This window comes from Numenius arquata, chromosome 11 (genome assembly GCF_964106895.1).
Source record: "Numenius arquata chromosome 11, bNumArq3.hap1.1, whole genome shotgun sequence".
Taxonomy (NCBI): Eukaryota; Metazoa; Chordata; class Aves; order Charadriiformes; family Scolopacidae; genus Numenius; species Numenius arquata.
Genome location: NC_133586.1, coordinates 36,145,511 through 36,170,025, shown reverse-complemented (window position 1 = coordinate 36,170,025; position 24,515 = coordinate 36,145,511). Strand labels below are relative to the sequence as shown.

Below are 24,515 nucleotides of genomic sequence, written 5' to 3'. Positions count from 1 at the left end.
CTGGGAGTTTGGGTAGAGCAGGACCAGCCATGACAGCATCCCTGCTCCTCTCTTCCCCCTGCTCCCCAGCCTCTGCACTGCAGAAGGGTTAAAGCATCCCAAGCTCCCTGCCTTCCTCTCGGGACCCCCAAAGAGCTTGCAGGATCTTTGTAAAACCAACACCTCTATCAGCACAAGGCTGAACCCCAGGGGAGCAGCACCCAGGGTCTCAGTTTTGAGGGCGTTTCAGCTGGAGGGGGGACAGGCGGGGGCTGCCACTGCTCTGCTGTGATCTGGATGCCCAGTCTTGAACTAATCGTGCCCTTGTCCTTCATGCCTTTCCCCCACCGGTGAAGTGAGGGTGGGTATAACCCCTCTGAGGCTTTCTGCGGGGAGTGGGTACCCAAATCTCATCCCGACACAGAGCCAGGAGGAGATCCTCGGGCACCTGCTCCCCACACAGGCCAAACCACCTCCGTCGTCAGCACCTGCACAGGCCCTGCATGTCCCTGCCAGAGTGGCGGGGATGGAAATCAGTATGTGCACAGGCTGGCTTCTTCCCCAAAGGCAATGGCTGGGGCGATGGAGAAGGATGAGGAGGCAGTGCAGGGGCTCGGGGGGGGCTTTTGTCTGCTACCCAAGCAGTGCCTTGTTGTGCGGCGCCCAGCCCCGCTCCGCACCGGCCCCTGCAGAGCTGTGCGGGTGTGCGTGCCTGCCATAAATATTGATGGGGTGGACTCCGCGCAAGTGTGCCTTTATATATGGTGATTGGGATGTAAATGCTATAAGTACCTGCTGTGTGGGCAGGAGAAATCCGTGTAGGTGATAGCACCGAGGCTGAATGCACAGTGGCTTTTTTACAGGGAGGTGGGATCCATCCTGCGTGGGGTGGGGAGGTGGCAAGCGGCCGGGTGAGTAACCCCAGGGGTCATAAACCTGTTTGGGGGAACCGGCCGGACCCACAGCGAGCCTAAATCTTCCGGCTAAGACTGCAGCGAGCCACGGCGGCTCCCACAGCCTGCTCCCCGCACAGCCATGCCAGGATAAACAGCGAGGGGCTGCAGCGCCTCTGTTTAATAATGCATGGCACAGAGGCACCGGACGCACGCCGGGAGCCGCGGGGACATGGAGTCACCACTGCAGCACTCGACCGGTGGGGTCCATCCCGGTGTCCCCCAGCGCTCACAGGATGTGAACACCTCTGGGCGGCCCTGGGACTGGGGCTGGGTGAGCAGAGCTCCCAGTCACAGGGCACAAGCCAAGGCACTCGGTTGCGCAGCGGCTGACATCCTGGCCATGCTGGGTGCTTCTTAGCTGGAGCCTGGAGCTGGGTCCCTGTCCCCTTGGGCACTTTTGCCGGGAGATTCAGCCCCTCCATCACTCTCTTTTGCACAGATGTAGGTGTAGATGGTCTTTTGGGGGAGTTCTAGAGGGCTGAGCAGCACTGGGAGCACCTCTCCCTCTCTGACATCCTCCTGGGACACCACCATCCCGGGAACAGCTGGAAGCCGTGGGCTCAATCCCCTCCTCGCCCCATCCCTCCTTCAGCCACAGCCACCTCGGCTCGCAGGCTGGCTGCCGTGCCCGGGATGAGCAGGAGCGTGCCGGGGCCCTGCAGGCACCAGTTCACAAACAGCTCCTGCAGACGGCCCCCCCCAGGGGACGCACGCATCCCTCATTGCGTGCAGTGCCGTGATCCGGCCCCGCCGACCATCTGCTGCAGCAGCTCCCCGCCACCCACTCCCTGGCCCACGCTGCGCCCCACGGCACAGAGCTGGGCAGGAATGGGCTGGGGGTGCCCAGCATACCCCCACCCCACGGGCAGGAGCCCGGCAAGAGGAGGCGGATGGGGCTGGAGGAGCGATGCCGACAGGGACGTGGTAGCGATGCAGATGGGTCTGCAATAGTGATGCCGACGGGGCCATGGTATTAATGCAGACGGGCCCGTGATAGCGATGCAGGAGAGCAGGAAAAGCCGCAGCATCAGCCCAGAGCCCCTCTGGCTGCAGGGGTGCTTTGCTGTGCCCGTGTGGCACAGGGAGGGCAGCGGGCAGGAGCCTCCCCCATCCAGAGCTGGGGAGACCCTCAGGGCATGGGGCCAGCAGAAGTTACCCTGTGAGGGCAGGTCCAGGGACGGATTTGGGTCGTTTTTCTCTGTCCCTCTCTGGTGAGCTCTGGGGGGCCTGCCACCCCCGGTCCCCCGCCGCAGAGCTGCTCCCACGGTCAGGCAGAGCATCATGATGGAGCCAGGGTCAAGCCGTGGCACAAGCCCACCTCCCTCCCTGCCCCAGGGCTCATGGTACACTCCGACACCAGCCCCATAGTGAGACCCGCATTCACACCCCGTGCCTGGGGGGCACCCACGTGTGCTGTGACTTGCTGCAAGAGCAGAGCAGTGGCCCCGGTGTCCTCAGGGGCTGGCCCCCAGCATGGCATAACAGAGTGACCCCGGGTCCCCTTCTCCTCACACGGTGTCACTGGCGGAAGGGACGGCAGGGGCTGTCCCCGCAGTCTGCACTCAGCCGCCATGCTGGAGGGTCCAGCTCCAGCCTGACGCTACAGCATACTGGTGCCTGTCCCTGTCCCTGTCCCCGCCGGGTGCCAGTCCCAAGGGGCCGGGGCTGCTCTTCAGAAGCTGCAGCTGCTGCGTGTTTTGTGCTGCCTCTTCCCCTTCTCCCCGCTGCTGTTTTTGTTTTGTTTAAGAGGCTGGGTTACGAATTTTAAACAGGCTCCTGAAAAACCCAATTACCTCCAGAAGACAACCTGATAAAAGCTGCCTAAGTGGCACTGTGGAAATCGCCTTGTGCAGCAGCTGAGGGAAAACCAACATAACAAAGCCTTTGGAAATGGAGTTAACCACTTTTAATCCCTTGGTGCGATGAGAAGGACCAATAATTATTTTCTGCAGAGATTCCAGGGGGGGATAAGTGAAATAACTGTCCTGTGCTAATGGGTGGCAGCGGGCCGGGCTGGCAGTGCTGCAGGGATGGGTGCAGGTGTTCAGGCATCCACTTCCCTCTGCCCAGGAGCTTTGCAAGGGCCCGTAGAGGCAGTGACCTTGCAGGGTCCTCGTGAGGCTGCAGGGCCTGGGGATGATGCTGGCAGCGAGGCAGGCAGGTGCCACTCAGGGTGTCCCTGGTGGCGGATGCAGTGGGCCGTGCGGCAGTGACTGTCAGCCCTGTGCCCTCTCCCCAGGCGCCGGCGGGGAGCAGAGCGTGGCGCTGCCGGGGCCCTTGGCACCCACACCAGCTCCGTCCCTGCCACGCTTCCCCCGTGAGCCAGCACGGAGGCGACTTGCAAGGACTTGGCACCGCTGAGAGCTTCCTCCTCCATCTGGCCACGGCATTGCCCTTCAATCCCTACCTGTCCCTTCCCTTCCTGCGCCCCTCACCAGCTCCAGGCAGCCCTCAGGAAGGTGACACTGTCCAGGACGATGCCAGGGGACAGCTAAGCCTAAGGAATGCCTGTGCTGGGCACAAGCAATCTCCCATCACCAGGAATCATCCTCCAAATGCCTGCCAGAGCCAGCTCAGCTCTGGGACTGCAGGGGTCCCCATCCCGGGAGCAGGGGTGTCCGCAGGGGTGTGCAGGGCAGGAGGACGGAGGCGATGCCCAGGGCTGGTGACGAGCCCCTGGCTGCCTTTCCCATGGGAGCCCAGCCCGCAGGGCAGAGCTGGGCGCCTGCCAGCCCCGTCGGCTGCGGTTGCGCTGCCAGGGCAGTTGGCCACAGCTCACACGAGCCTTGTGCTTCCCGTGGCAGCAGGGATGGGGGCTACTTCGCTCACCTCCCCGCGGCCACCGTGCACCCCATAGGGGGTCCCACACTTGGGCACAGCACTCCAGGCCACCGAGCCCCAAGGAGGGGCAAGCCCAGCCTAGCGCTGGACACTGGCACAAGGGATGGCCCTGCCAGCTTGGCCACAGCTCATACTGGGAGCAGTCCCTGGGCACGCTGGGAGCTACTGGGGGAGGATGCACTAAACGAGCTGAAGCATCTCCAAAGATTGAAAGACTCAAGGACCCATCCCAGGAACAAAAGGAGGCGTTTGTCAGGCGCTGAGAGACGGGCTCGTTAATTCCTCCTGGCTGTCACACTTATCTGTAATGAATTTGTGCTCCGCTGTATTATTTTTAATACAATAGGAGCGGTGCCGCCCGCCCACCGCCCGGCTGCCGGGAGCGCTGACGTCAGCGCCCGGAGCAGGGCTGCCGCAGGACAGACGGATGGACGGACGGACGGGCCAAGCGCAGGCCTGTCTTGCCGCCCACGCGCCTGTCCCACCAGCTGCTGGTGAGCAGAGCGGGGCTGGGCACGAGGGCAGGAGGCATTTTTTCCATGGAGGTGGAAAAAGGAGTTGTTGGTCAATGCCACGGTGGAAGAAGGCTGAGGAAACGGGGTGCACCAGGGGGGGGAAATTTTGGGGAGTGGTGAGAAGGGGTGAAAAGAGGGCCATGTCCTTGATGTGTTGTCCCCCGGCTGATCTGTGACAGTGGCCATGTGTCAGGGCAGGAACCGGCAGCGGGTGCACACACACGGGTCTGTCGGTGCCGTGTCCCTGTGGAGGTGCTGGGCTGGCATTGCATGCTGGCTGCGACCCCCCCCCAGGCAGCAGGGTGGTTCCCCACTGCTGCCCCACATCCTGCATCACCCCCGTCCTCCCCGTGGCAGCCCTGGCGGTGCCCAGCAGCACCGGCAGCATCTCCGCAGCCCACACCGCGGGGCTTGTGGGGGCGGCAGCAGCCTGTCCCAGCTCCCCAAATCCTCCCACATTCAGAGGTCGGGGGGGGTCCCTGAAAAGACCTTGCAGCACCCAGACCCTCTCCAGCACTTTTCTGGGCTGTAGCTGCGAGATTGCCAGCAGGGCTGCTCCTCCAGAGCCTCACCATTAAACACCAGCTCTCCCCAAAGCCTGGCTCAGAGCACCACTAATCTGATTTGCAAAGGGCTCGTCTTGTTTTCTAATAACCCAGGGCTGGATTAATTAGGAGGCGCTGGCTGCCCCCCTCTGCGGGGTGGCAGGGCTGGCGGTGGGGCACGCGCCTGTCCCCAGTGCCTCTCTGTGCACTGGGATGAGGATGGGACAGCCGGGGGAGCCCTGTCCTTCAGCTGGGGTGGGGGACAGGAGGGGCTGCAGGATCCTGTCTCCCTTTGGGCAGGTGCAAGGCGGGGGGACGGGGGTGGTGCCCCCCTATTTCCTGCCCGCGGACCCCACTGCCGAAGTGGGTCCTGAGTTCTGTGGGTATCATGGCCTCGATGCCCCTCACAGCATCCCCTGACACAGCACCCCCCGCCGGCGGTGGTAGCCCCCCCCCCCGGGCGGGGGGGCAGCACCAAAAAATCCAAATCTGGGGCCTCCGGGTGGAGGCGGCTGGTGCTGGGGACGAGGTGATTTGTCAGGGACTTTAATTAAATTCCCGCAGCCGCCGTGCACCGCTGCGGAGGGGAACGGGGTGCCGCGGTTCCGGGTGCCGGGTGAGGGAGCAGGGGGTACGGGATTGCGGGGGGACGGGGGGGGGGACGGGGGGGGGGGGGTAGAGCAGCTCCCGTTGGCTCCGCCTAATGAATACCTCGTTTCGCCCATTAATTGCCGCGGAGGTGAATCATTAACCCCGGGGGGCTTGCAGCGGGGCCCCCGTCCTCATCCTGGGGAGCGGCGCGGGGCTCCCCGAGGCCCCTCCACCCCGGGCACCGGGGTCGTGCGGCGTTTCCCCGGTGGGACGGGGGGGGGTCCCGCATCCCCCCCGCCCCGTGGGGGGCCGGGCTGCGCTGTGTCGGGGCGGGGGGTGTCGCCCCGGGCGGGCCCACGCGTGCCGCCGGGGGCGGGCGGGGGCCGGGCCGCGGCGGGGCGGGGCGGGGCGGGAGGGCGGAGCGGCGGCAGCGGAGAGCGGCGGCGGAGCCGGTGAGTGCCGCGCCGCGCCGGTGCTGAAGGGACAGCGCCGCCGCTGCGGCACCGGGCGGCACCGGGCGGCGGGTGGGGCCCCGCGCCGCAGCCACCGGGGGGGGGGGGCGGTAGGTCCCCGCGGCACCCGCGTCCCCTGCGCGACCCCCCCTCCCCCCCCCCCCCCCGCCACCGCGGCTCCCGCCCGTCCCGTGTCCCCCCCCCCCCCCCCCGCCCCGCGTCCCCGGTGTCCCCTGCGCCCCTGGTGCGTGTCTCCCGTCCTGGCTCCCCCTCCGCGTTCTCCCCCCCTCCGCGGTGCTTCCTCCCGGATTCCGCAGCCCCCTGCGGTCCCGGTGTCCCCCGCATGCCGGGTGTCCCCTACGTCCCGTGTCCCCGCTGTCCCCCGCCATCCCGGCGCCCCCCCTTCTCGCCTGCGTCGCTGCAGCCCTTGCGGCCCCGGTGTCCCGGCGCCTGCCAGTGTCCCCCCTCCGTCTGCTGTGTCCCCCCCCGTCACCCGTGTCCCTGCACCCCTCCAGTGTCCCCCACATACCCCGGTGTTGCTGTGCCCACCCACCCCCCCCCCTGCCACGCGGCTCCGGTGTTCCAGTGTCCCCTGTGTGCCAGCGGCCCCCGGTGTCCCCTGCACCCTCCCCTGCGGCCCCGCTGTCCCGGTGCCCCCCAGTGTTCCCGTGTCCCCGGTGTCCCCCGTGTCCCCACCCTGCGGACCCAGGGCTCTGTGCAGTACCGCCCAGAGAAGACACCTCCTTGGTGCCACGGGGTGCCCCAGGGCTGGGAGCAACAAACTTCACGGGGTCCCGGTTCGTGAAGCCCCCCCGCTGCCCAGTAGGGTCCCGGGGAGTCGGGTGAGGGGATCCGTGAGGCTGCGGCACCCACCGGGTGTGCAAACACACACACATACACATACACGTGTGCACACACACTGCAAACAGCATACCCAGGCTGTGAGCACAATCTGCAGCCCCCTACACACACATAGTGCGCACCGGGGGCACGGGCACACACACACACCCCCCGCAATCCCCCTCATGCACACACACACAGAGCATGCAAACAGCCTGCAACACCCCCACACATACACACAGGCAGCACAGTCTGCAAATTTGTGTGCAGAACCCCCCTCCCCATACAGCCTGCAAACCCACGGACCCGCGCACACAGCCCCCCACACACTGACACAGCCTGCACACTCTCCCCTTCCCAGTATGCAAACACATACACGCAGCACAAACACACACAGCGCACACAAACAACCCGCAAACCTGTGTGCACACACGCACCCATGCAAGCCTTTGCACACACATCCGCAGATCTTGCGGACCCCGGAACTCACGCGCACACACACTCAAAGCTTGCAAACAGGCTGCAAACCCTCACACTGTGTGGGCACACGCAGCTCGCAGCCCCACAAACTTACACACACACGTGCGCGCACACCCCCCCCGTGCAAACACAGCCTGCAGCCACCCGCAAACACACCTCTTGACCAAACACAGCCTGCACATACGGCTGGCGCACACACACAGCGCACACAAACACAGCCGGACACACACACGATGTGCACACACACGCTCTGTCCTGCACACGCGGTGCCCCTGCGTGCCGTCACCCATCCCCAGCACCCTGCAGGGGTCACACACATGGTCGCAGGCTGCTGCCTACAACCCCCAAACACTGTCACAACCTGCCAACAGCCTCTTCTCCATCCCTCTGCAGAGCACAAGCATTGCGACAGACACACGCGCACACACACATGCACACAGCACCCCGTGTCCGGCTGCGCCACACTGGCATCCCTAGGCAGGGTCTGTGTCCCACTTGCAAAGCAGAGATACGCGGTGGGTGGTGGTGTGGTGGGTCCCCATCTCACCCCCCCCCAGGCAGCACCCCGGGGCTCCCAGGGTCCTGCTGCCCATCTGAGGGCAGTGCCAGGGTGGAAGGTCCCTCCACAGGTCCCCAAGGTCAGCGGGTATGTGGGGAGAGTGCCGAGGGGAGGAGGTGCTGCCAGCAGGCAGATCTCCCTACCTTCTACCTGCAGACCCCAAAGGCTCCCTCTGCCCGTCCTGGAAGGCGTTTGGGGCTGGTGATGCAGAGGGTGCATATGCCTGCCCTGACTCTTGTGCCTGGGCAGTGGTGACCCTGGCATGGTGACCCTGACAACATCCCTCTCTGTCCGTGCAGGTGGCCCTGGTCAGCGAGCCCAGACAGCAGTGGATGAGCGCTGGGCACTGGCCTAGCCACACGCACACACCGGCACCATGGACTTCGTCATGAAGCAAGCGCTGGGCGGTGAGTGGGTATTGTCCCCCCTCTGGATCCCCCCCTCCGGGAGTGATGCTAGCCCGGCACCCCAGGGAGCACAGTGGGAGGGACATGGCGGGGGGGTCGGAGCCGTGGGGAGAGCCGCTGGTGGCGGGGAACTGCTGCTGGAACCCTCTGGGGCTCTCGTTCCCAGCGCCGGCAGCGCCTGGCTGGGGAATCCCGGCTCTCCCGCCGCTAAGTGGGATTCCCCAGCGGGTCCCCTGGGTGCCAGCGCCGGAGGAGCTGCCGGCGTCTCCCCCGGCTGACAGCGAACTAGGGCAGCGCAGCCAGCCCGTGGCACTCCCCATCCCTGCAGCCTCCGGAGCCCGTCTGCAGCCGGCCCTGATGCAGGGGGCCCTGGGGACATCCCAGGTTGTCCTTGCCTGGAGGGCTCTGTGTCCTCCCTACCTCTGCAGGGGCTTTGGCAGCCAGTGCCAGGCTTCAGCGCCCTTGGGGACCAGCCAATGTTCTTGTGCTACACAGGGGCCACCAAGGACATGGGGAAGATGCTAGGGGGTGAGGAGGAGAAGGACCCTGACGCACAGAAGAAGGAGGAGGAGAGGCAGGAGGCCCTGCGCCAACAGGAGGAGGAGCGGAAAGCCAAGCACGCCCGCATGGAAGCTGAGCGGGAGAAAGTCCGGCAGCAGATCCGTGACAAGGTGGGCACATGCCTCCCCTGCGCCCACCCCTGACCGTGGCATCCAGCTTGGGGCTGGGACAGGGAGCTGGCATGGCCAGGGAGGAGGGTGGTGATGGGCACGGGGCACAGAACCCGCTGCCTGCCCTGCTGAGACCCTGTGTCCTTGCAGTATGGGCTGAAGAAGAAGGAGGAGAAGGAGGCAGAGGAGAAAGCCGCGCTGGAGCAGCCGTGTGAGGGCAGCCTGACGCGCCCCAAGAAGGCGATCCCAGCAGGCTGCGGGGACGAGGAGGAGGAGGAGGAAGAGAGCATCCTGGACACCGTCCTCAAGTACCTGCCCGGCCCGCTGCAGGATATGTTCAAGAAGTAACAGCACCACCAACCCTGCCATGGGGTGCTGGGGCACGGGCGCCCTCTCCCTTCCAACCCCTCCATCAGTTCCCTTGGCCCCGGAGGGGGTCCCCGCACCCCCTCCCCACCCCCTCCTACCCTTTCCCCCGACCAGACCAAAACCCCCCCGTCCCGTCCAGGCAGGGCCCCCCCCCCCCGACTACGTCGTGCCAAAGGGGAGCGGCCCTGGCCGGACGGGGCGAACCGGGACCAAATGCACTGATGTAACCTCGCAGCAGGCTGGGGGCACCCCAGGCCCTACCGGGCATCCTCCCCTTCTCCCCCCCCCGGGGGTGGCTCCCCGTGCCCCCTGCCCTGCCCCTCCTGCCCTCCCAGGGGACCCTGGCAGGCCCTCCGCTCGCCTGCCCCCGTCCCCAGCACTGCCATCCCCCTGCCCCCTCCCGCCCTGGGCCAAGCCCAAAGCACAAAGCCAGGCGCCCTGCCCGCAGCTCCCCCCCCCCCCCCATCCCCCATCCCCCATCCCCCCTCCCCGGGTACGGGGGTCCCCCGGGGCTGCCCGGTGTGCCCCACAGCATCGGGGGGTTGGAGGGGACCCTCCCTCCCCTCCCCGCATCTCTGGCCCCATAGTTAAAGCCATATCAGTTAGACTGCAATACTTCAGCACCGGGAGGAGCGGGCGCCGCGCTCCGGCCCACCGTGTACAAAGGCGCGTGCGGGGCAGGGAACCCCCCCCCCCCTCTGCCTCGTCCCCCCCGACCCGTCCCCACCGCTCGCTCGTCCGTGTCTCGGCCCCTGCTGGCCTTCCCCCCCCCCCCCCCCCCCGTTCTCGCATTAGTGTCTCTGTGCCAGGGTGCGTCCCCGTCGCTCCGTGCGTCCTCGTGTCCGCCGCTCATGCTCCCCCCCCCCCCCCCCGGGGGCTGCCCCACGGCGTTGTGCCGAGAGCCGCCCCCCCCCCCCCCCCCCCCTCGCCGCGCTGCCGGGGCCCTCCCCCCGTCCGCTCTGCCCCCTGCAATAAAGCCAGTGCGGGGTCGAGAGCTGCTGGGCCAGTCCCGGGCTGGGAGCGCCCGGTTGCCCCCCCCCCCCCCCCGCCCCTGCCAAAGCTGGACACACGGCCCCCCCCCGCTCCGGGCCTGGGAAAGGGATCCTTGGGCAAGCGCCCCGGGCATGTCCCAGGAGCTGCTGCTTGCACCCCAACGGGGGGACGCGGGGGCACGCCATTGCCCCGGCCCGTCCCTTGCCGCACCGTGCTCCCCCCTCCCCGTGCTTCCTCCGCCGCAGCCCCCAGCCGCTCACCGGGGCCCTTCCCGGGAGGCGGTGGGTGGCACGGGGCCCCGCAGACATGCTGTGACCATCCTGCTCGAACTAGTCTTTGACAAACTAATAAAATAAAGGGATTTGTACATTGCTCCAGCCTCTTCTCAACCATTGCTTCCCTGGGGCCCTGCGCCTGCTCCCTCACCCCCCCCCTCCCCCTCAGGGCTGAGACCTGGCAGCTCATCACACCAGGGGGCACCCCAGGTAGCACCCAAGCTGAACGGAGAGGCCAAACGTGGCTCCCAGAGCCCTGCTCAGTCCAGCTGCCTCCCCATACTCCTGTGTCCACCCTACAGGCTTTGGGGACAAGGTAAAATGTGTGGGTGCGGGTGTGGGTGCGTCCCCATCCCATGGACATGGCAGGAGGGCTTTTGCCCCTTCCCCCTGACTCTGGGACTCCTCTCACAAAGTAACTGGGGCTACCCCTGGGGTACAAGGGCTGTTTCCGGTGGGTCACAGTCTTCTGACCCCCCAAGAGCAGGGACACAAGGCTACATGCAGGCCCTGGGCAATGGGGCACCTCATGCCCCTCTGCCCAGCAGGACGCCTGGCAGTGCCCGTGCTTCGCACAGCCCTGGAGGCCTCCGTCCAGAGCCAGCCCCAGCTTCGACTGATTTGCCATCATTTACCAGCAAAGAGGTCAGCTGTTACCCAGGCGGCATCAGCAGAGCAGTCACCTGGAAAAGCCTCTGTCAGAAGAAAATATTAGGGTAGGAAACGATAGAGATCTTGCAGGCAAGGTCTCCATCGCAGCCAGGTTGCACCCACACCTCCTCTGCGGTGACCATCTCCCCTGTGACCATCTCCCCTGTGACCCAGCACGCCACGGGGGGGGGGGGGGTCAGAAAGCCCCAGACCTCTCCATGGGGAGCGGGGATGGGGGAGGTACTACCTGTCACCCCACCAGGGGCGTGGGGAAGGGCTCTGCCCGGGGCTGGTGGCCGTGGCGTGGGACAGGCACCACCTTCTGCTGGGGCTACGGCCCTGCTCCATCCCTGCGGGGTGCTGCCAGGCAGGAGCGGGGTTACAGGGCAGGGACGGGTCCCTGCGGCTGTCCCCATCCCTCTGTGCGTTGTCCCTGATGTCACTTGTCCCCAGCGTGGGGGCGCAGCGCCCCCTGGTGGGGTGACAGCGCAGTACAGGAGACCGAGACGCTGGGGACAGGCAGTGGGAACAAGGGGGACAGCCCCTCGACAAAGACCCCTCAGCCAGGGCCCTGCCATAGCCAAGGGGAAGGGAGAGGGGCTCGCAGGAGAGCAGCTCAGCACCCCCCTTCCGCCCCCCACAGCAGCCACAGGCACCTTCGTTACAGAAGAGGATTTATCAAAATTAGAAAAAACAACCACACATACAAAAAAAAAAAAAGAAAGAAAAAAAATTTAAAAAAAAACCCAGCTGGGGAAACATCCCCCAATACGCATCCCCCCCCCCCACCCTCCCCTCGCTGCCCCAGTGCGGGGAGGGGATGGGGCAGGCTGTGCTCCCAGGGCTGCCCTCGCCACCAGACCGTGCGGCAGAAGGGGACGGTCACGCAGCTTACCAGTGCTGGGGAGGCTGGAGCTCCTCTCTCGGGAGGCTCCTCAGCAGTCACCTGCCGGGACTGATGTTCTTTGGCCACTTGCCTTTGGAAGAAGCTCCCCCTACCCCTGAGAGGAGGTGGTGGAAGCCCTGAGAGGGCGAGGAGGGCTCTGCCAGCATCACCTCCCGTCCCCCCCAGCACACAAGCTGCTTGTTAGAAACTCTCCCGAGGGCAGGGCACACAAGAGCTGAGCCAAAGCTCGCAGCGCTGCCAAGCGGGCAAGGAGGGGAGCATCTCCTCACCCCGTCCCACACTAACTAAGCACTCTCCCACCCCCGAGAGCAGGGAAGTGCTGCCTCCCCCGGCACGGTTTCGTTAGGAGTCATTGGGGAGCCCAAAGAGCTTGACGGTGCCTGCTTCCCGGCTGCTGTCGTATTTGCCGTCTTTGTCGTCACAGGCGAAGGCCAGCAGCGGCCTCTTGGGGTGCCAGGCCACTGTGAAGGTGGGGGACTCGCACTGCACCTCCCAGAGCTTCTCTCCTGCATGGAAAAAAGGGCCACATCAGCCTCTGGCCCGTAGCATGCCCCTGCCACGTCAGCACGACACCAGAGACAGGCACCCGCTTCTTCTCTCCCGCGCAGGGCAGAGGAGGAACAGACACTGCTTCAGCGCCTTTTAATCACCTGGTGACAAGGCACAGACATGACACGCACGTCTACCACAGACTAACGAGGCAGAGGCTCCCCCTCATGGCGCTCTGCTCTACACAGCCGAGCTGTTCCCTAGCAGACCGATATTCCCAGCACCCTCCCAGCTCCGCCAGGACTTCTCCATCCAGTTCCCTCCTTGCTGTTCCCCAAAAGCAAAGCTGTTACCTGTCTCCACCTCTGCAATATCAATGAAGTGATCTTCTGATGCCGATGCCAGCATCTTCCCATCATGGCTGAAGCTCAGTGTTCGCACAGGCCAGTCAAGTCTGCAGCGACAGAGCGGAGCAGACAGTGAGCCATCTCCCGCACGGTCACCAGAGAGGGGAGGCAAACGACTCTGGACAGCACTACCTACCTTGAGAAGCACCTCACACACACCAGTTCATCCACGTCCCAGAGGCTGACTAACGCGTCAGCACTGCCCGTGGCAAAGTACTTCCCCATGGGATCGAACTTGATGCAGATGCAGTTTGAAGGATGGGCATTGATGGACTGAATGGGTTTCAGCTCCGGGTAGCTGCGGAGATGAAAGGAGAGGGCAGGAAGCAGTGAGAGGAGCACAGGGCTCATCTACAAGCAAGGGCAGGTGGGACTGGGACTGTGAGAACCAAGCTAGTGCAGCGCCACACTCTTGGAAACCTTGGGTGTTGAGTGAATGAGGCAAAGCATCAGGGTCACTCTCAGGGAGCACAGCCCAGAACTGGGGCAACCCCAGCTCCACGCAAGTTCTTTCCCACCAGAGGGCTGGGAATTGCTGGGGTGTGGGACTTGGGTTTCCAAAAAGCAGCAAAGGGGCTTGCAGACTGATATCTGCCACGGCCAGCTCAGCTACCCTGCCCACTCGCTGCCACCGGCACCTACCTGAGGATGTTGATGCAGCCGTTCCCATTAGTGAGGAAGAACATGTTGTTATCGTTGTTCCAGGAGATCTCATTCACCTCAAACTTAAACTGTTCCTCAGCTTTGGAGCGATGCGTCTTGGCATCAATGAAAGTGACCACGTCATCCTTGTTGCCCACTGCAATGGTCTGTCCGTCAGGGCTCCAACAGATGTTGATGTTCTCCCCTGGAGGGATAGAAAGGCAGCAGGTCCCATTCCTACCCAACAATCCACAGCAGCCACGAATTATGCAGAGGCAGCTTTTATTCCTGATCCAAGGCCACAATTTGCTCCACTAACCCCCAAACCACTCCCAAATAGGAAAGACTGCCAGGTCTGCAGACTAATACACAAACCCCATACAGTAGCCGTGCAGCAAATACATACAGTTATTGAAAATTAAACTGAACAGCTTCAAGCCAACACGACTGCATTGCTACCCTTCCCATTTCAGCCAAGATGGGACCACAGCAACCAACAGACAAGGTCAGTTCGAAGATCCTCTTAACCCTGTGATCTTCAAGATCCAGAAAAAGCAGAAGCCAACAATAAATACATATGAATGACAGTAAGAACACGGCAGGTTTCTGTTTGCCATCTTACAATGTCATTTCCAGCCCTGACAATTAAAAATTTGAGATTTCCAAGGGCAAAGATGGTACACAGCTTAATTAGCCCAAGAGTTCAAATAATCACTTTCTGAATCCATGCAAACTTTTACTTTCACCACAGCTCTCTGCAGACATGCCTTTCCCCAGTATCCAGCCTTGCAGCCCACAGGCTCCAGACACAAGCACACACGCATTTTGACAGCCACCATCATATTTCAGTAGTTTCTCCAGTGTTGACACCCGAGTAAATCAGCCCTCACGTTCACTGCTGCTCCTTACAGATGAGTGCAACACAAAGATAAAAGCAGTCAGCAAAGATGCCCCGATCGCCAACATCTAGAAGAAGGGTCCAAAGCACTGTGCCACTGCAGATGGGTCCCATGCAGCAGAAGTTCTGCTGGGACCCAACAGCCCTCCTGGGAAGGCAGGGACTCACCTTTGGTGTTGACAGTTGCGATGCACTTGGTGGTGCGGACATCCCAGATGCGGATGGTTTTGTCCCCGGATGCTGTGACGAAGAGGTCAGGGTTGCTGGGGTGCCAGCAGAGTTGATCCACGCTGTCCCCGTGGCCCCTGTAGTTGTTCTCCTTCACCTGGAAGGAGAGGACAGCCATTCACGGGAGGGATGAGCCCAGCCCTACCAGCCTCCTGCCCTGGATCCCAGTATGCTGCACCCTGCTCCACTGCCGGTTACCAGATGGGGCAGGAGCCCAGCCCAGCACCCCACCGCCATTTCAGTCATGCTCCCCACCGGGATGGAGGAGCCCTCCCTGTGTCCCCAGCCAGGCACCAGCTCCAGTCCCGGCTCTCTGGCCCTGGCCCCAGCCTGTGGGGTCCTTGGCGACGCTTCTTTTCCTGAGTTCCCGTTTCCAGGCCTGGTACCGACCACTGGGGCCCACTCCCGGTTCAAGCCACCCGTCTGTACATCCGGGCCCGGGAGAGGCCTCTGGTACCGACCCGAATCAGCAGCCCCATCCCAAGGGCTCCCGGGGTGCCCCGGTACCGGCCCGAGTGGCCGCTCCAGGTGTCCCCCGGGGCCCGGTACCGAACCGCCTGGTGCGGGGAGGAGCTCACCAGCCTGTCCTTCTCCAGCAGAAAGACGCTGGCGGTCTTGTCGAAGGAGCCGGAGGCGAGGCGGCGGCCGCAGCAGCTCCAGGCCACCGAGTGCACCTTGGCGCCGTGCGCCGGGAACTCGCGGCTCCGCGTGTTGGCGCGGAACAGCTCCTGCATGGCCTGCACGTAGGGCGACAGCGCCATGGCGGCGGCGCCGGGGCCGCCACCGCCACCCTCGCCTCGCCCCGCCCCGCCGCCGCCACTGACGCAACTTCCGCCGCCCCGCTAGGCCCGGCCCGACCCGCAGCCCGAGCGCTGCCCCCTCCGCCGCTGCCGCCGGTCCGTGGGGGGCGGAGCCGCCTCCAAGATGGCCGACAGCGTCGTCCTCATAAGCGACTCGGAGGCTGAGGGCGGCCGCTCGCCGCCGTCGCACCGGCGTCGCTGCCGTCGCCACCTGTCGCCGCGGCGGCGGAGCGCGCTGCCGCCCCCCGCGGTGAGTCGGAGGCCTCCGGGGAGGGGCGGGGCCGCGGGGCCTCCCGCCGGGCGCAGCGCCGCCTGCCCTTCACAAAGATGGCGGCGCTTCCGCTGCGGCGGGGGACGGGAGCCGCGGCGGGACATGAAGCCTTGAGGGCCGTGGAAGGGGCGCAGCGCGTGTCCCGGGGCTGCGGCCGTGTGTTCCCGGAAAGCCCGGTCCCCTCCGTCACGTCCCTTATGGCCTCAAGGAACCCCCAAGGAGGGCTCGGGTCCCCTCGGCCAACTCCCGCCAGCGGAGGCCTGGTCCCCAAGCGTGTCCCCCCTGGGGGTCACAACCCCCTTGGCCACGTCACCTGGGGAGGACACCAGCCATGGAGTGTCTTGTTCCCAGGAGGGTCCCAGCCTGCCAGGACTCAGCCTCTTGGTGGGGGTCCAGCCCTGGGCTGTGGTGGGGTGGCTACCATCCACCTCACCTGGGCCACCCCGCGGACAGGGGGACGGTGGACCGGTGTGGTGGCTGTTCAGGGCACAATGTCGCCGTCGAGGCACAGCCCTAGGTGGGTGGTAATGGTCTGTCCACCCCCCGCAGCGGGCGCCCTTGTCCTCTGTTATGATGCAGCTCTCAAACACCAGCAGTTCCGTGGCGTCCGGGACAGCGGGGCCGGCTGGAGCCGGGACAGCCTCTGGCCCTTCTCGGCTCCACCGGAGTCCCCCAGCACGCCAGGCCTGCTGGGTTTTGTCACCTCCCCAGGCTACACACGGCCCATCCTTGGAAAAGGCAGCAGGTCTGAGTCAGGGGGGAAAAAAAAAAATATGGATTTAAATTGTCCGCTAAACGTGTTCCTGCTTTGAGACGCTGAGGGTTTTTTTTTTCCAAGAGCAAACAGGCTCTGACCCCTCCCGGGCACATCGAGATCCTGAGAAGTGCCGTGTCCTGCCCGCCGGAGGTGCGGACACAGCTGCCTCCCCCTGCCTGCTCCTGCCGCCCCTCGGACAGGCGCGTCCTTGGAGCTCCGGGTGCACCATCACCCAGCAAGGTCTGGATGGGAGTCCCCAAAGTCTCGGGGCTGCCGTAGCTCTGGCCTGGTGCCATGGATGTGAAGGTAGCTCTGTTCCCTGCCACTCGTGTCCCTGTAGCGGGTGAGGCTGTGCCACAGGGGGGGTGCCGAAGTTCGGATCCTGCGCTGCTCCTGCCAGGAGCCCCTGGGGACGGGGGACAGCAGCGCTCGCTGCGCTCCCCTTACCCTCCCCTGGCATTTCCCCATCCTGGGAGGGAGCTGAGCGGGCAGCCAGGCCTGCTCTGGCCCAAGGAGAGAGGTGTTTGGAGCAGAGGACCCAGCCATTTCCTGTAAGGAGCCTGGGGGGAGCGGGGGGGATTGTGTCTGCCAGGAGTGGGGAAGAAGAGCTTGGCTCAGGCTCGTCCATGCTTCCAGGGGAGGCCAACACAAGCTCGGGCTGCTGCCCGCAGGCTGCCCTGTCCCTTTGACTGCTGCCAATGAGCCCCTTTTCCCCCTTGGGCTGGGGCAACGGTGCCACCGTAGCAGAGGTCCCTGGCAGGGGAGGACCAAGGCACTCAGGTGCCACCATCGTTGACGGCGCTGGCCCTTCTGTCCCCACAGGAGATTATCGATCTGACCTGCGAGGACATGAGCACAGACCCGGCGCTGTGGAGCAGCCTCACCATCATCGACCTGACAGAGGACACATGCAGCCCTCCCCACACCACCGGTTGGGCTGACCAGGACCCCAAGCAGGCAACCGCTGCCCCAGCAGCACATACGTCCCATCCCCGGGTCTGCTCCACCACAACACCAGAAACGGAGGCAACATCAAAGCCAAGCCCTGCAGCACCCTCACACGATGCTCCCGCGGAGCCCGCTGCCACCACGGACGTGGCAGAAAGCAAAGAGAACTGGAGCTGCTTCTCTCCCGCCTCCAGCCGCCACAGCTCCTCCTGCAGCCCGGAGCAGAACTGCAGCACTACCACTTTTAACAGTGACTTGGGCTCCCTGGCCAGCATGCAGCTGGACTCGGACTTGCTGTCCCTGTCCCCCTCCAGCCTGGACAGCAGCAGCAGCAGCTGGAGATCCAGCAGCCCAGAGGAAGAGACTCCCCACCTTGGCCAGCAAAGGGAACTGCCCCCGAGGCTGAGCCCTGCCCCAGTCATCCCCCCAACCCCACTGAAGGCCCAAGGGCCTTTGATGGGAGCAGGTGACTTACAACCACACGGAGCAATCCAGCAAGTGACCCCAGCCAGGACCAAGACTGACAGCAAGGCGTGGCTGAACAAATTGCACTATTTCAGGAGAAGCGGAGTCCAGCACCTCTTCCTCGAAGGCATAGCACCCAACAGGGAAACACAGCAGGTAAAGAGGGTTCAGAGCAGCTGCTGCTAAGCCTGGCCAGAGGCTGCTCAGAGCAGTCTCTGCAGGAGAGGATGGAGCAGGGGCTGTTCCTGCTCCGCTTCCCATTTTGGGGGAAGCTTTGCCAGGCAGTTGGGATCTCTGGTTATTGCAGTTCCCTTCATGGTGGGCCCCACATCACAGCTGGGTTCCTCTGTGTTGGGGAAAGACAGCTTTCACCCATTGCCTTGCCTTGCACGCAGCGGAAACCTGACCTCATCCCCAGTGGGAAGCTGAGCATGGTGCACACCACCATGGAGGAGAACTTCCTGGAGGGCACCTTGCATTTCCTGAGTGAGTTCGTCTCCTGCCAGCACCGTCCCCCAAAAGAAATCATCTCCCACCTGATCAGACAGATCCTATTGAACGCCCACCAAGGGGAGATCCTGAAGGACACCTACATGCTGCTGATGAAGATCCAAATGTACGTGTTCCTTTTGCCACGGTGCCCTGGGGCTGGCTACATGCTCCCAGGGGCCTGCCCAGCATAAAGGTTATTCTCCATGGTCCTCTCATGGAACAGGGAGCAATTTCCCCTGTAACCCAGGATGATCTTCCTGTTACCAGCACAGGCACACCCCGGGCTGTCTAAGGGTGGATCAAGACCATTGCTGGCCCAGCCACTAAAGCAGCCACTAAAGCCCCGAGTGGATGGAGGATGGGGGCTGTGAGAGGCAGGGGATGCTAAGACAAGAGGGAAAGCAGCTCCAACTGTATCATGAGCGTGCTTTAATCATTTAGTAGCAGTGCAGGGACAGCCTGTGACACCAGGGCATCCTCTAGGACAGAGGAGTGTGTTTGCCTTGCTCCTGAAGAGCAGATCTTATTCTTCATTGCTGTGACATGGCAAAAACACCTTCCCTGGGCTGCAGCAGAGGCCATGGGCTGGAGGGGGCTGGAGCAGTTCCCCCACTGCCCTCAGGGTTCCCGCAGAGAGGCACAATGTTTTGTGAGGCCACAGGTCCAGGAGTGCCGATGCTCTCCCTGAAGTACAGCCCCAAAAAATGAAGGTAGTCAGGGGAGGAGAAAGGGAGAGGGCAAAGCTGGGGAGGAGGAGGCAGGGCAGGCCCCTGAGCAAGTGGGCTGGGGAAGGGCCAGGGGCTGCCATGCTTCCAGATGGTGGGCAGTTCAGCACAAATGGACAGCGCTGTCTTTGCAGGCTTCATCCAGCCAACACCGCCACAGTGGGATGGGACTGGACGCTGCTGAAATACATCATGGAGGACCAGGTACTTGGCACCGCCTGTGTCACATCAGGCAGGGATCATCCAGGGTGCAGTGCCCAAGGGTAAGCATTGCCCCAGGGCCTCATGGCTGTGCCCTGCTGCAGAATGGGCCAGTCCAACATGCAGTTTTACTGCAGCTGCTGGCAAATGCCAGTTGGGTCTCCCACTTTTATCCAGGGTGCTCCCTAAGCTGCTGCACAGCTATAGGCACATCATCTCACCTGAAGAAGACACAGCAACAGACTCATTGCCCTAGTGCAATAGTAGAACAGGTCCAGCCAACCCCTCATGGCATTGCCTGACCCAGGCAGCCACTGCTGGAGCTACTCTTCAGTCATGCACATTAGCCTATTCCTGAAACAACCAAATTCCCAGGTGCTCCTTGCCTTGTGGCTTTGCCAGGCTCACACCCTCTCCATCTACCCTCAGCAGAAGCCCCCTGGCTGGCTCCTCTTCCTGCAGTACGTGGTGCAGACCCTGGAGGACGACTTCCAGGAGAACCTGAGGTTGCGCCTGCTGCAGAAGTCGATTGCCAAGAAAGTGCTTTCGTGTGACATGTGCTTCAACAATGTCAAGTAAGGGATGCCTCCTCCTCCTCCTCCCCTATTCTCTAACCAGATGCTGAAAGGCAGGGGCTTGGAGAACACCTGTTGAGACTCCAGGTCAGACTTTCCAGGAAACAAGCATGGGAGACAGAGGGAGGTGTAGGGGCCAAGTATAAAGTACAGGAGCAGGTTTATAAAAGCAAACCACCAGAGATGATGCAAGACATTTCTGGCTGCAATCTAGTGGGCTTTTCCCAGGGACAGGGTCAGATTTGCATTGCTTGGGACAGGACTGAGAAGGAGGCAGTCCTGTTGACAACTGCATAAATCTGCTGATCAACAGAGCTAATCCCTACCCTGTCCAAGCAGATGAAGAATGCGTCCCACCCTCAGGGTCTTTCCTTGAGCTCCAAGTGGATCTATAGGTCAGAATGCAGCAAACCAGGCCTGTCCCCCCTAACGTTCCTGTTTCTGTCACAGGGAGGTGGTCGAATGGTTGATCGCAGCAGTGACAGGAGTTGGGTTCTCCCAGCCCCAGGAGCAACCGCAAGAAATTACATCCTCTTCAGCAGAAGCAAGGACTGAAAGCTCATCTGCACCACAGCTGGCCAGCACTGACCAGGCAGAGGTGGCTCCACCAACTTTCTTTGCCCAGAGGTAAGCTCCAAAGTCCTGACCTCCTGCTGTCAGTATCATGAGGCCCAAGTCAGGGAGAAGCCAGTTCAGGTCAGAGTAGCTGGGCTGTACCGGAAGTTCTCCTTTGGGGTAGACGTACACTTGGTGAGCGAGACACTTCCTCACCTGGTAGAAAACTGGCTCAGTGAGCATCCTCCTCTTACCTGTAGCATAAGGCTGGAGATCTTGGTCCACCACCGAGGCTGCCCTGTGCTGCTCCACCAACGCTCAGTACAGCCACATGAGGGCCCCTCTGGGGATTAGCTCTGCTTCCAAGAGCATCAGATTCAAAAGCCACCAGGAGACACCAAACCTAGCCTGCTACGTTCCCCTATGTCCCACACTGCAAGGCACGAGGCTACACTAGGTGCCATCCCTGCAGTTTTACTTTGCAAACCGAGGGTCGTGTCTCCTGGTGTTGACTGTCTCTCTAACTTAGGGTGATGCTTCTGCTCCAGCGGATGTTGTCCATCGCAGTGGAAGTGGACAAATCTCCCAACTGCAGCTCCTGTAAGATTGCAGATGTGATATTCCCGTTTATACTGAATATTCCCCTGAGGAGCCAAAGGTGAGACAAACGTGCGCAAGGCAGCATCTGCCTGTGTGAGCAACAGTCTTATTCCCGATTTACATTCAAGTCTGGATGCATAAAATACCCATAGGGTATAGAAAGACAAGGCCCATTTATGACCCAGCCAGCAAACACATGGCTGTTGGACTGACAGACCCCATGGAGACAGAACATCACCAGCTGAATGCGTCTCCCCAGTTTGTGTGTTGCTGAGAAAAGCTGATTCTCCTACTTGTTAAAGTTGCAGGACTTCAAACTGTACAGAGGGTCTGAAAAGCAGCACTCTGCATCAGCATGGTCACGTACTGGCCAACTCATCACTGATTTCCAGAGACAACTGAGAAGTTCACCAGAAATAGGATGCAGTTCTTGCAGCTTTGCCTTGAAATGCTTTTGTTTGCTTCTCTAAGAAAGGCAGTATCTGAAGCCAAAGCACAAGGTCCTGACTGGCTCTAGTGTAGACGTGAGACCATGAGACTCACAGATGTTTCAAACCCACATTTGCCAGCCCCAGCAGGCAGCCCTTTCAGACCCTTTCAGCAGAACCCTGAGCACACACTGCGTCAAACCAAGCCAAACTGACTGTAAACAAGCTATCACTCCTCCCAGGACAGCTCTCCTAGATCCAGCTGGCTGCTGACCCCACGTCACACTTGCTTGGCTGTGCTCCCTGCAAGTCAGCAGGAATGGGTGACTATGCACAGGCTGCTGGGCAGGGTGAAGTGAAGCAGCTAAACTTGCTTCACAGACCGTACCAACCTCGAGTTGCTACAGGTCAGACCTAACGACGTAAACATGCCCGTGGCCAAGCTGTGTAACAAATGTCTTCCTACCACATCTGGTGGTTTTCCTTACACTGCACTGCTGAGCAGCCCCTGGCACGAGATCTCCAACAGATCAGCACCAGTGGGACACCAGGAACATGCTAGAGCAGTTGTCCCTGGTCAGGCTGTGCTGTCTCACTCAGAGTAAATCCCTTTGTCTTCCAGGGAAGCTTTCTTAAACACCATGGAGAGCCACCTCCTGCGCTGTAAACTGCTCGAGCTGCTGTTCCTGCATAGTTGTGATGTGCCCACAACTTTGCCCTTGTCTCTGGCCAAGATCCTGTACTTCCTGAGCCACTCCTCTGTGCTGCTGCAATACCAGGTATCCAGTCCAACCTCTCTCCTTTGCCTTATTTTCTCCCGAGTAAACATCTTCTAATAACCAAACACTGTCTCCTGTCACAGGATGAAACAGCAACATGGCAAAGATGGGATGAGATGCTGCATTACTTGAGTTTGTTGCTGCTGAGTTACCAAAATGTAATACTGGGTAAGCAGCCTGTTCTGGCCTTGATAAACACAATCTCATCAAGAGGCTGCAGCAGAACAGCCAAAGTACCCTTCCTCCTCTCTTCTCATCACTCTTGAACTCACAGTCACTGAGTCTTAGAAAGATGATGTGCCTCCATCCATGCTCGTAACTATTCCCAGTAGTGACAGCAAAGAAGTGATGTTGCATCAAGCAGAGCACCCAACCTGCTGTGCAAAGTTTAGCCCCTCAGAAATAGCCTAGCTCCTAAAGGATCAATCCTGGCACTGAGAAGGGGGTGCTTTGTACCCAGTATTGTCTAAGCTGCACACTCAGTGGGTGGAGGAATAGAGTGGCTTAGGAGGAAAAGCAGAAGTCAAAGGGATGGTAAAGCCAGGACACGCTCAGTAGACTGGGCAGGAAGCACCACCCACAGTAGCCATGAAAGGAGCAGTATTTCTGACCCCAGGAGAGCAGCACAGTCACAAAACACTCCCTAATACTCCCTAAAGTTGTTTTACCAGAAAATCCTAAAAGTTCCTTCCCGACTTCACCTGCTTTAGCCCACAGTTAAGGCTCTCATGGAGGAATGTAGAGGAACCCATCACATGTGCACAGTTTTATTCTCCCTGAGGCCCTAGACAATCGCTCTTGCTAAGCTCTTTGGAGACCCTCCTTTGCAGCTGGAAAGCTGTCCAGTCTGCCATTAGCACAGCAGAAAAGGATGCTCCAACCCCTCTCCCCTCCCCATTTCTTGGGCTCTCTTCAAGGGCAGACTGAGTTCCAAGGGGGGACAGTACCTTCTTCCACCAGGCTAGTCTTGTGCAGCAGCATCAAGGACAACCATGAGAGGACCAGCACAGTTCCCAACCGCTCCTCACTGCAGTGCTGCCAGTGGCACGCTGCAACCTGTCCCTGAACAGGTCACCAGCCCATTGTGTGTTGCCTCTCCCCACCAGCATTTCCTTTTGCAGAGCACTTGCGGAGCTCACTCAGTGACCGGATGGATTTGATCATTCAGAAAGCCAAGCCCAAGCTCCAGGACAGCGATGACATCAGCTGTCTGGACGTTCAACTGAATGTAGAGGACTTCATCAGGCGAATGCAGCAGGTCCTGGGGCAGCCTTTCCCCCAGCAGATCATGGAGAAACTGTGCATGCTTCGGGAGTTGTTCCTCATTGTCACTGGTACCTGATGGAGACAACCTCTGCAGCAGGGGGCACAAAGAGCTTCATGTTTCCTCTATAAAACTCCATCAAAACCCCCCTCTCATGCTGCAGTCCTAAGTGTCATACATCTCATGGGTTCATTTATGCATTTCTTTGGAAAAATGTCTGGTTTACACAGTCTCAGAGTTTTCTTTCAAACCTGCCTCATCCCAGTTTTACAGGGAACTTTGTACACTTTTAAAAAAAAATAAATTATTTTTGTATTTGCTGAGACTCTTCCATCTCGGTGCCAGCCCTGCCCAAAGGAAGTGCAGAGCTCTGTCAGCTGCACCTTGGGATAGCATTAGGCAAACGCAGCCATAAACTCACAATAGTTTGCACAGCAAGAAAAATGCCAAAATACCCGATCAATATTTAGGGAAAGGTGTTAATATTTAAGACAAAAAAGCAGGTGTCAGCTGCAGTGAGGGCATTCACAGTGCAGAGATCCCCAAGCGATGCCAATGGGCCCTCAGGAGAGGAACATTCCTGTTCCAAATCAAATACATATACATGACCTTGCCCAAGGTGAGCGGCATGTCAAGAGGGAGGACTGGATTGCAGCATCAGCTGAAAAGGCTGCGCCTCTTCCAGAGCGCACTGAAGTGTCTGCAGTGCAGGCAAGTGTGCGGGATATGATGAATATTCAATCCAAATACACTGCCATCAACTCCAATCACAGCTGAAGTCAGAGCGCAATTAGGCATTTCTATAGAAGGTCTCTGCAGGCAACAGAGGCTGGGAGTGGGAGGAAGACGACTGTAGCTGCCCACCACCCCTTTATCTGCCCCTGTGGTAGGCAACCCTTGGCAGAGTCCTATTGAGGAGACCAGAGCTGAGGAGCATTGAGCAGCAGAGTCACAGCCAGG

At 61.3% G+C, this 24,515-nt stretch overlaps 3 protein-coding genes across 3 annotated transcripts; 2 read left to right on the top strand and 1 right to left on the bottom strand.

Annotated features, from left to right (window-relative positions):
* Positions 1-8,134: 8,134 nt before the first annotated feature.
* Positions 8,135-9,184, top strand: CPLX2 (complexin 2). Its single transcript, XM_074156412.1, has 3 exons — positions 8,135-8,165; positions 8,661-8,836; positions 8,987-9,184. The coding sequence occupies exons 1-3, from the start codon at positions 8,135-8,137 to the stop codon at positions 9,182-9,184; spliced, it is 405 nt and encodes a 134-aa protein (XP_074012513.1).
* Positions 9,185-11,783: 2,599 nt separating this feature from the next.
* THOC3 (THO complex subunit 3) lies at positions 11,784-15,498 on the bottom strand. Its single transcript, XM_074155953.1, has 6 exons — positions 15,274-15,498; positions 14,636-14,792; positions 13,570-13,774; positions 13,064-13,225; positions 12,874-12,974; positions 11,784-12,537 (listed from the first exon to the last, which is right to left on the bottom strand). Exons 1-6 carry the CDS (start codon positions 15,454-15,456, stop codon positions 12,374-12,376), a joined length of 972 nt encoding a protein of 323 aa, XP_074012054.1. The 5' UTR covers positions 15,457-15,498; the 3' UTR covers positions 11,784-12,373.
* A 98-nt stretch (positions 15,499-15,596) lies between these two features.
* SIMC1 (SUMO interacting motifs containing 1) lies at positions 15,597-23,879 on the top strand. Its single transcript, XM_074156417.1, has 10 exons — positions 15,597-15,745; positions 17,346-18,092; positions 18,332-18,552; positions 19,288-19,357; positions 19,784-19,929; positions 20,380-20,556; positions 21,014-21,142; positions 22,135-22,291; positions 22,375-22,459; positions 23,413-23,879. The coding sequence occupies exons 1-10, from the start codon at positions 15,620-15,622 to the stop codon at positions 23,631-23,633; spliced, it is 2,079 nt and encodes a 692-aa protein (XP_074012518.1). The 5' UTR covers positions 15,597-15,619; the 3' UTR covers positions 23,634-23,879.
* Positions 23,880-24,515: the final 636 nt, after the last annotated feature.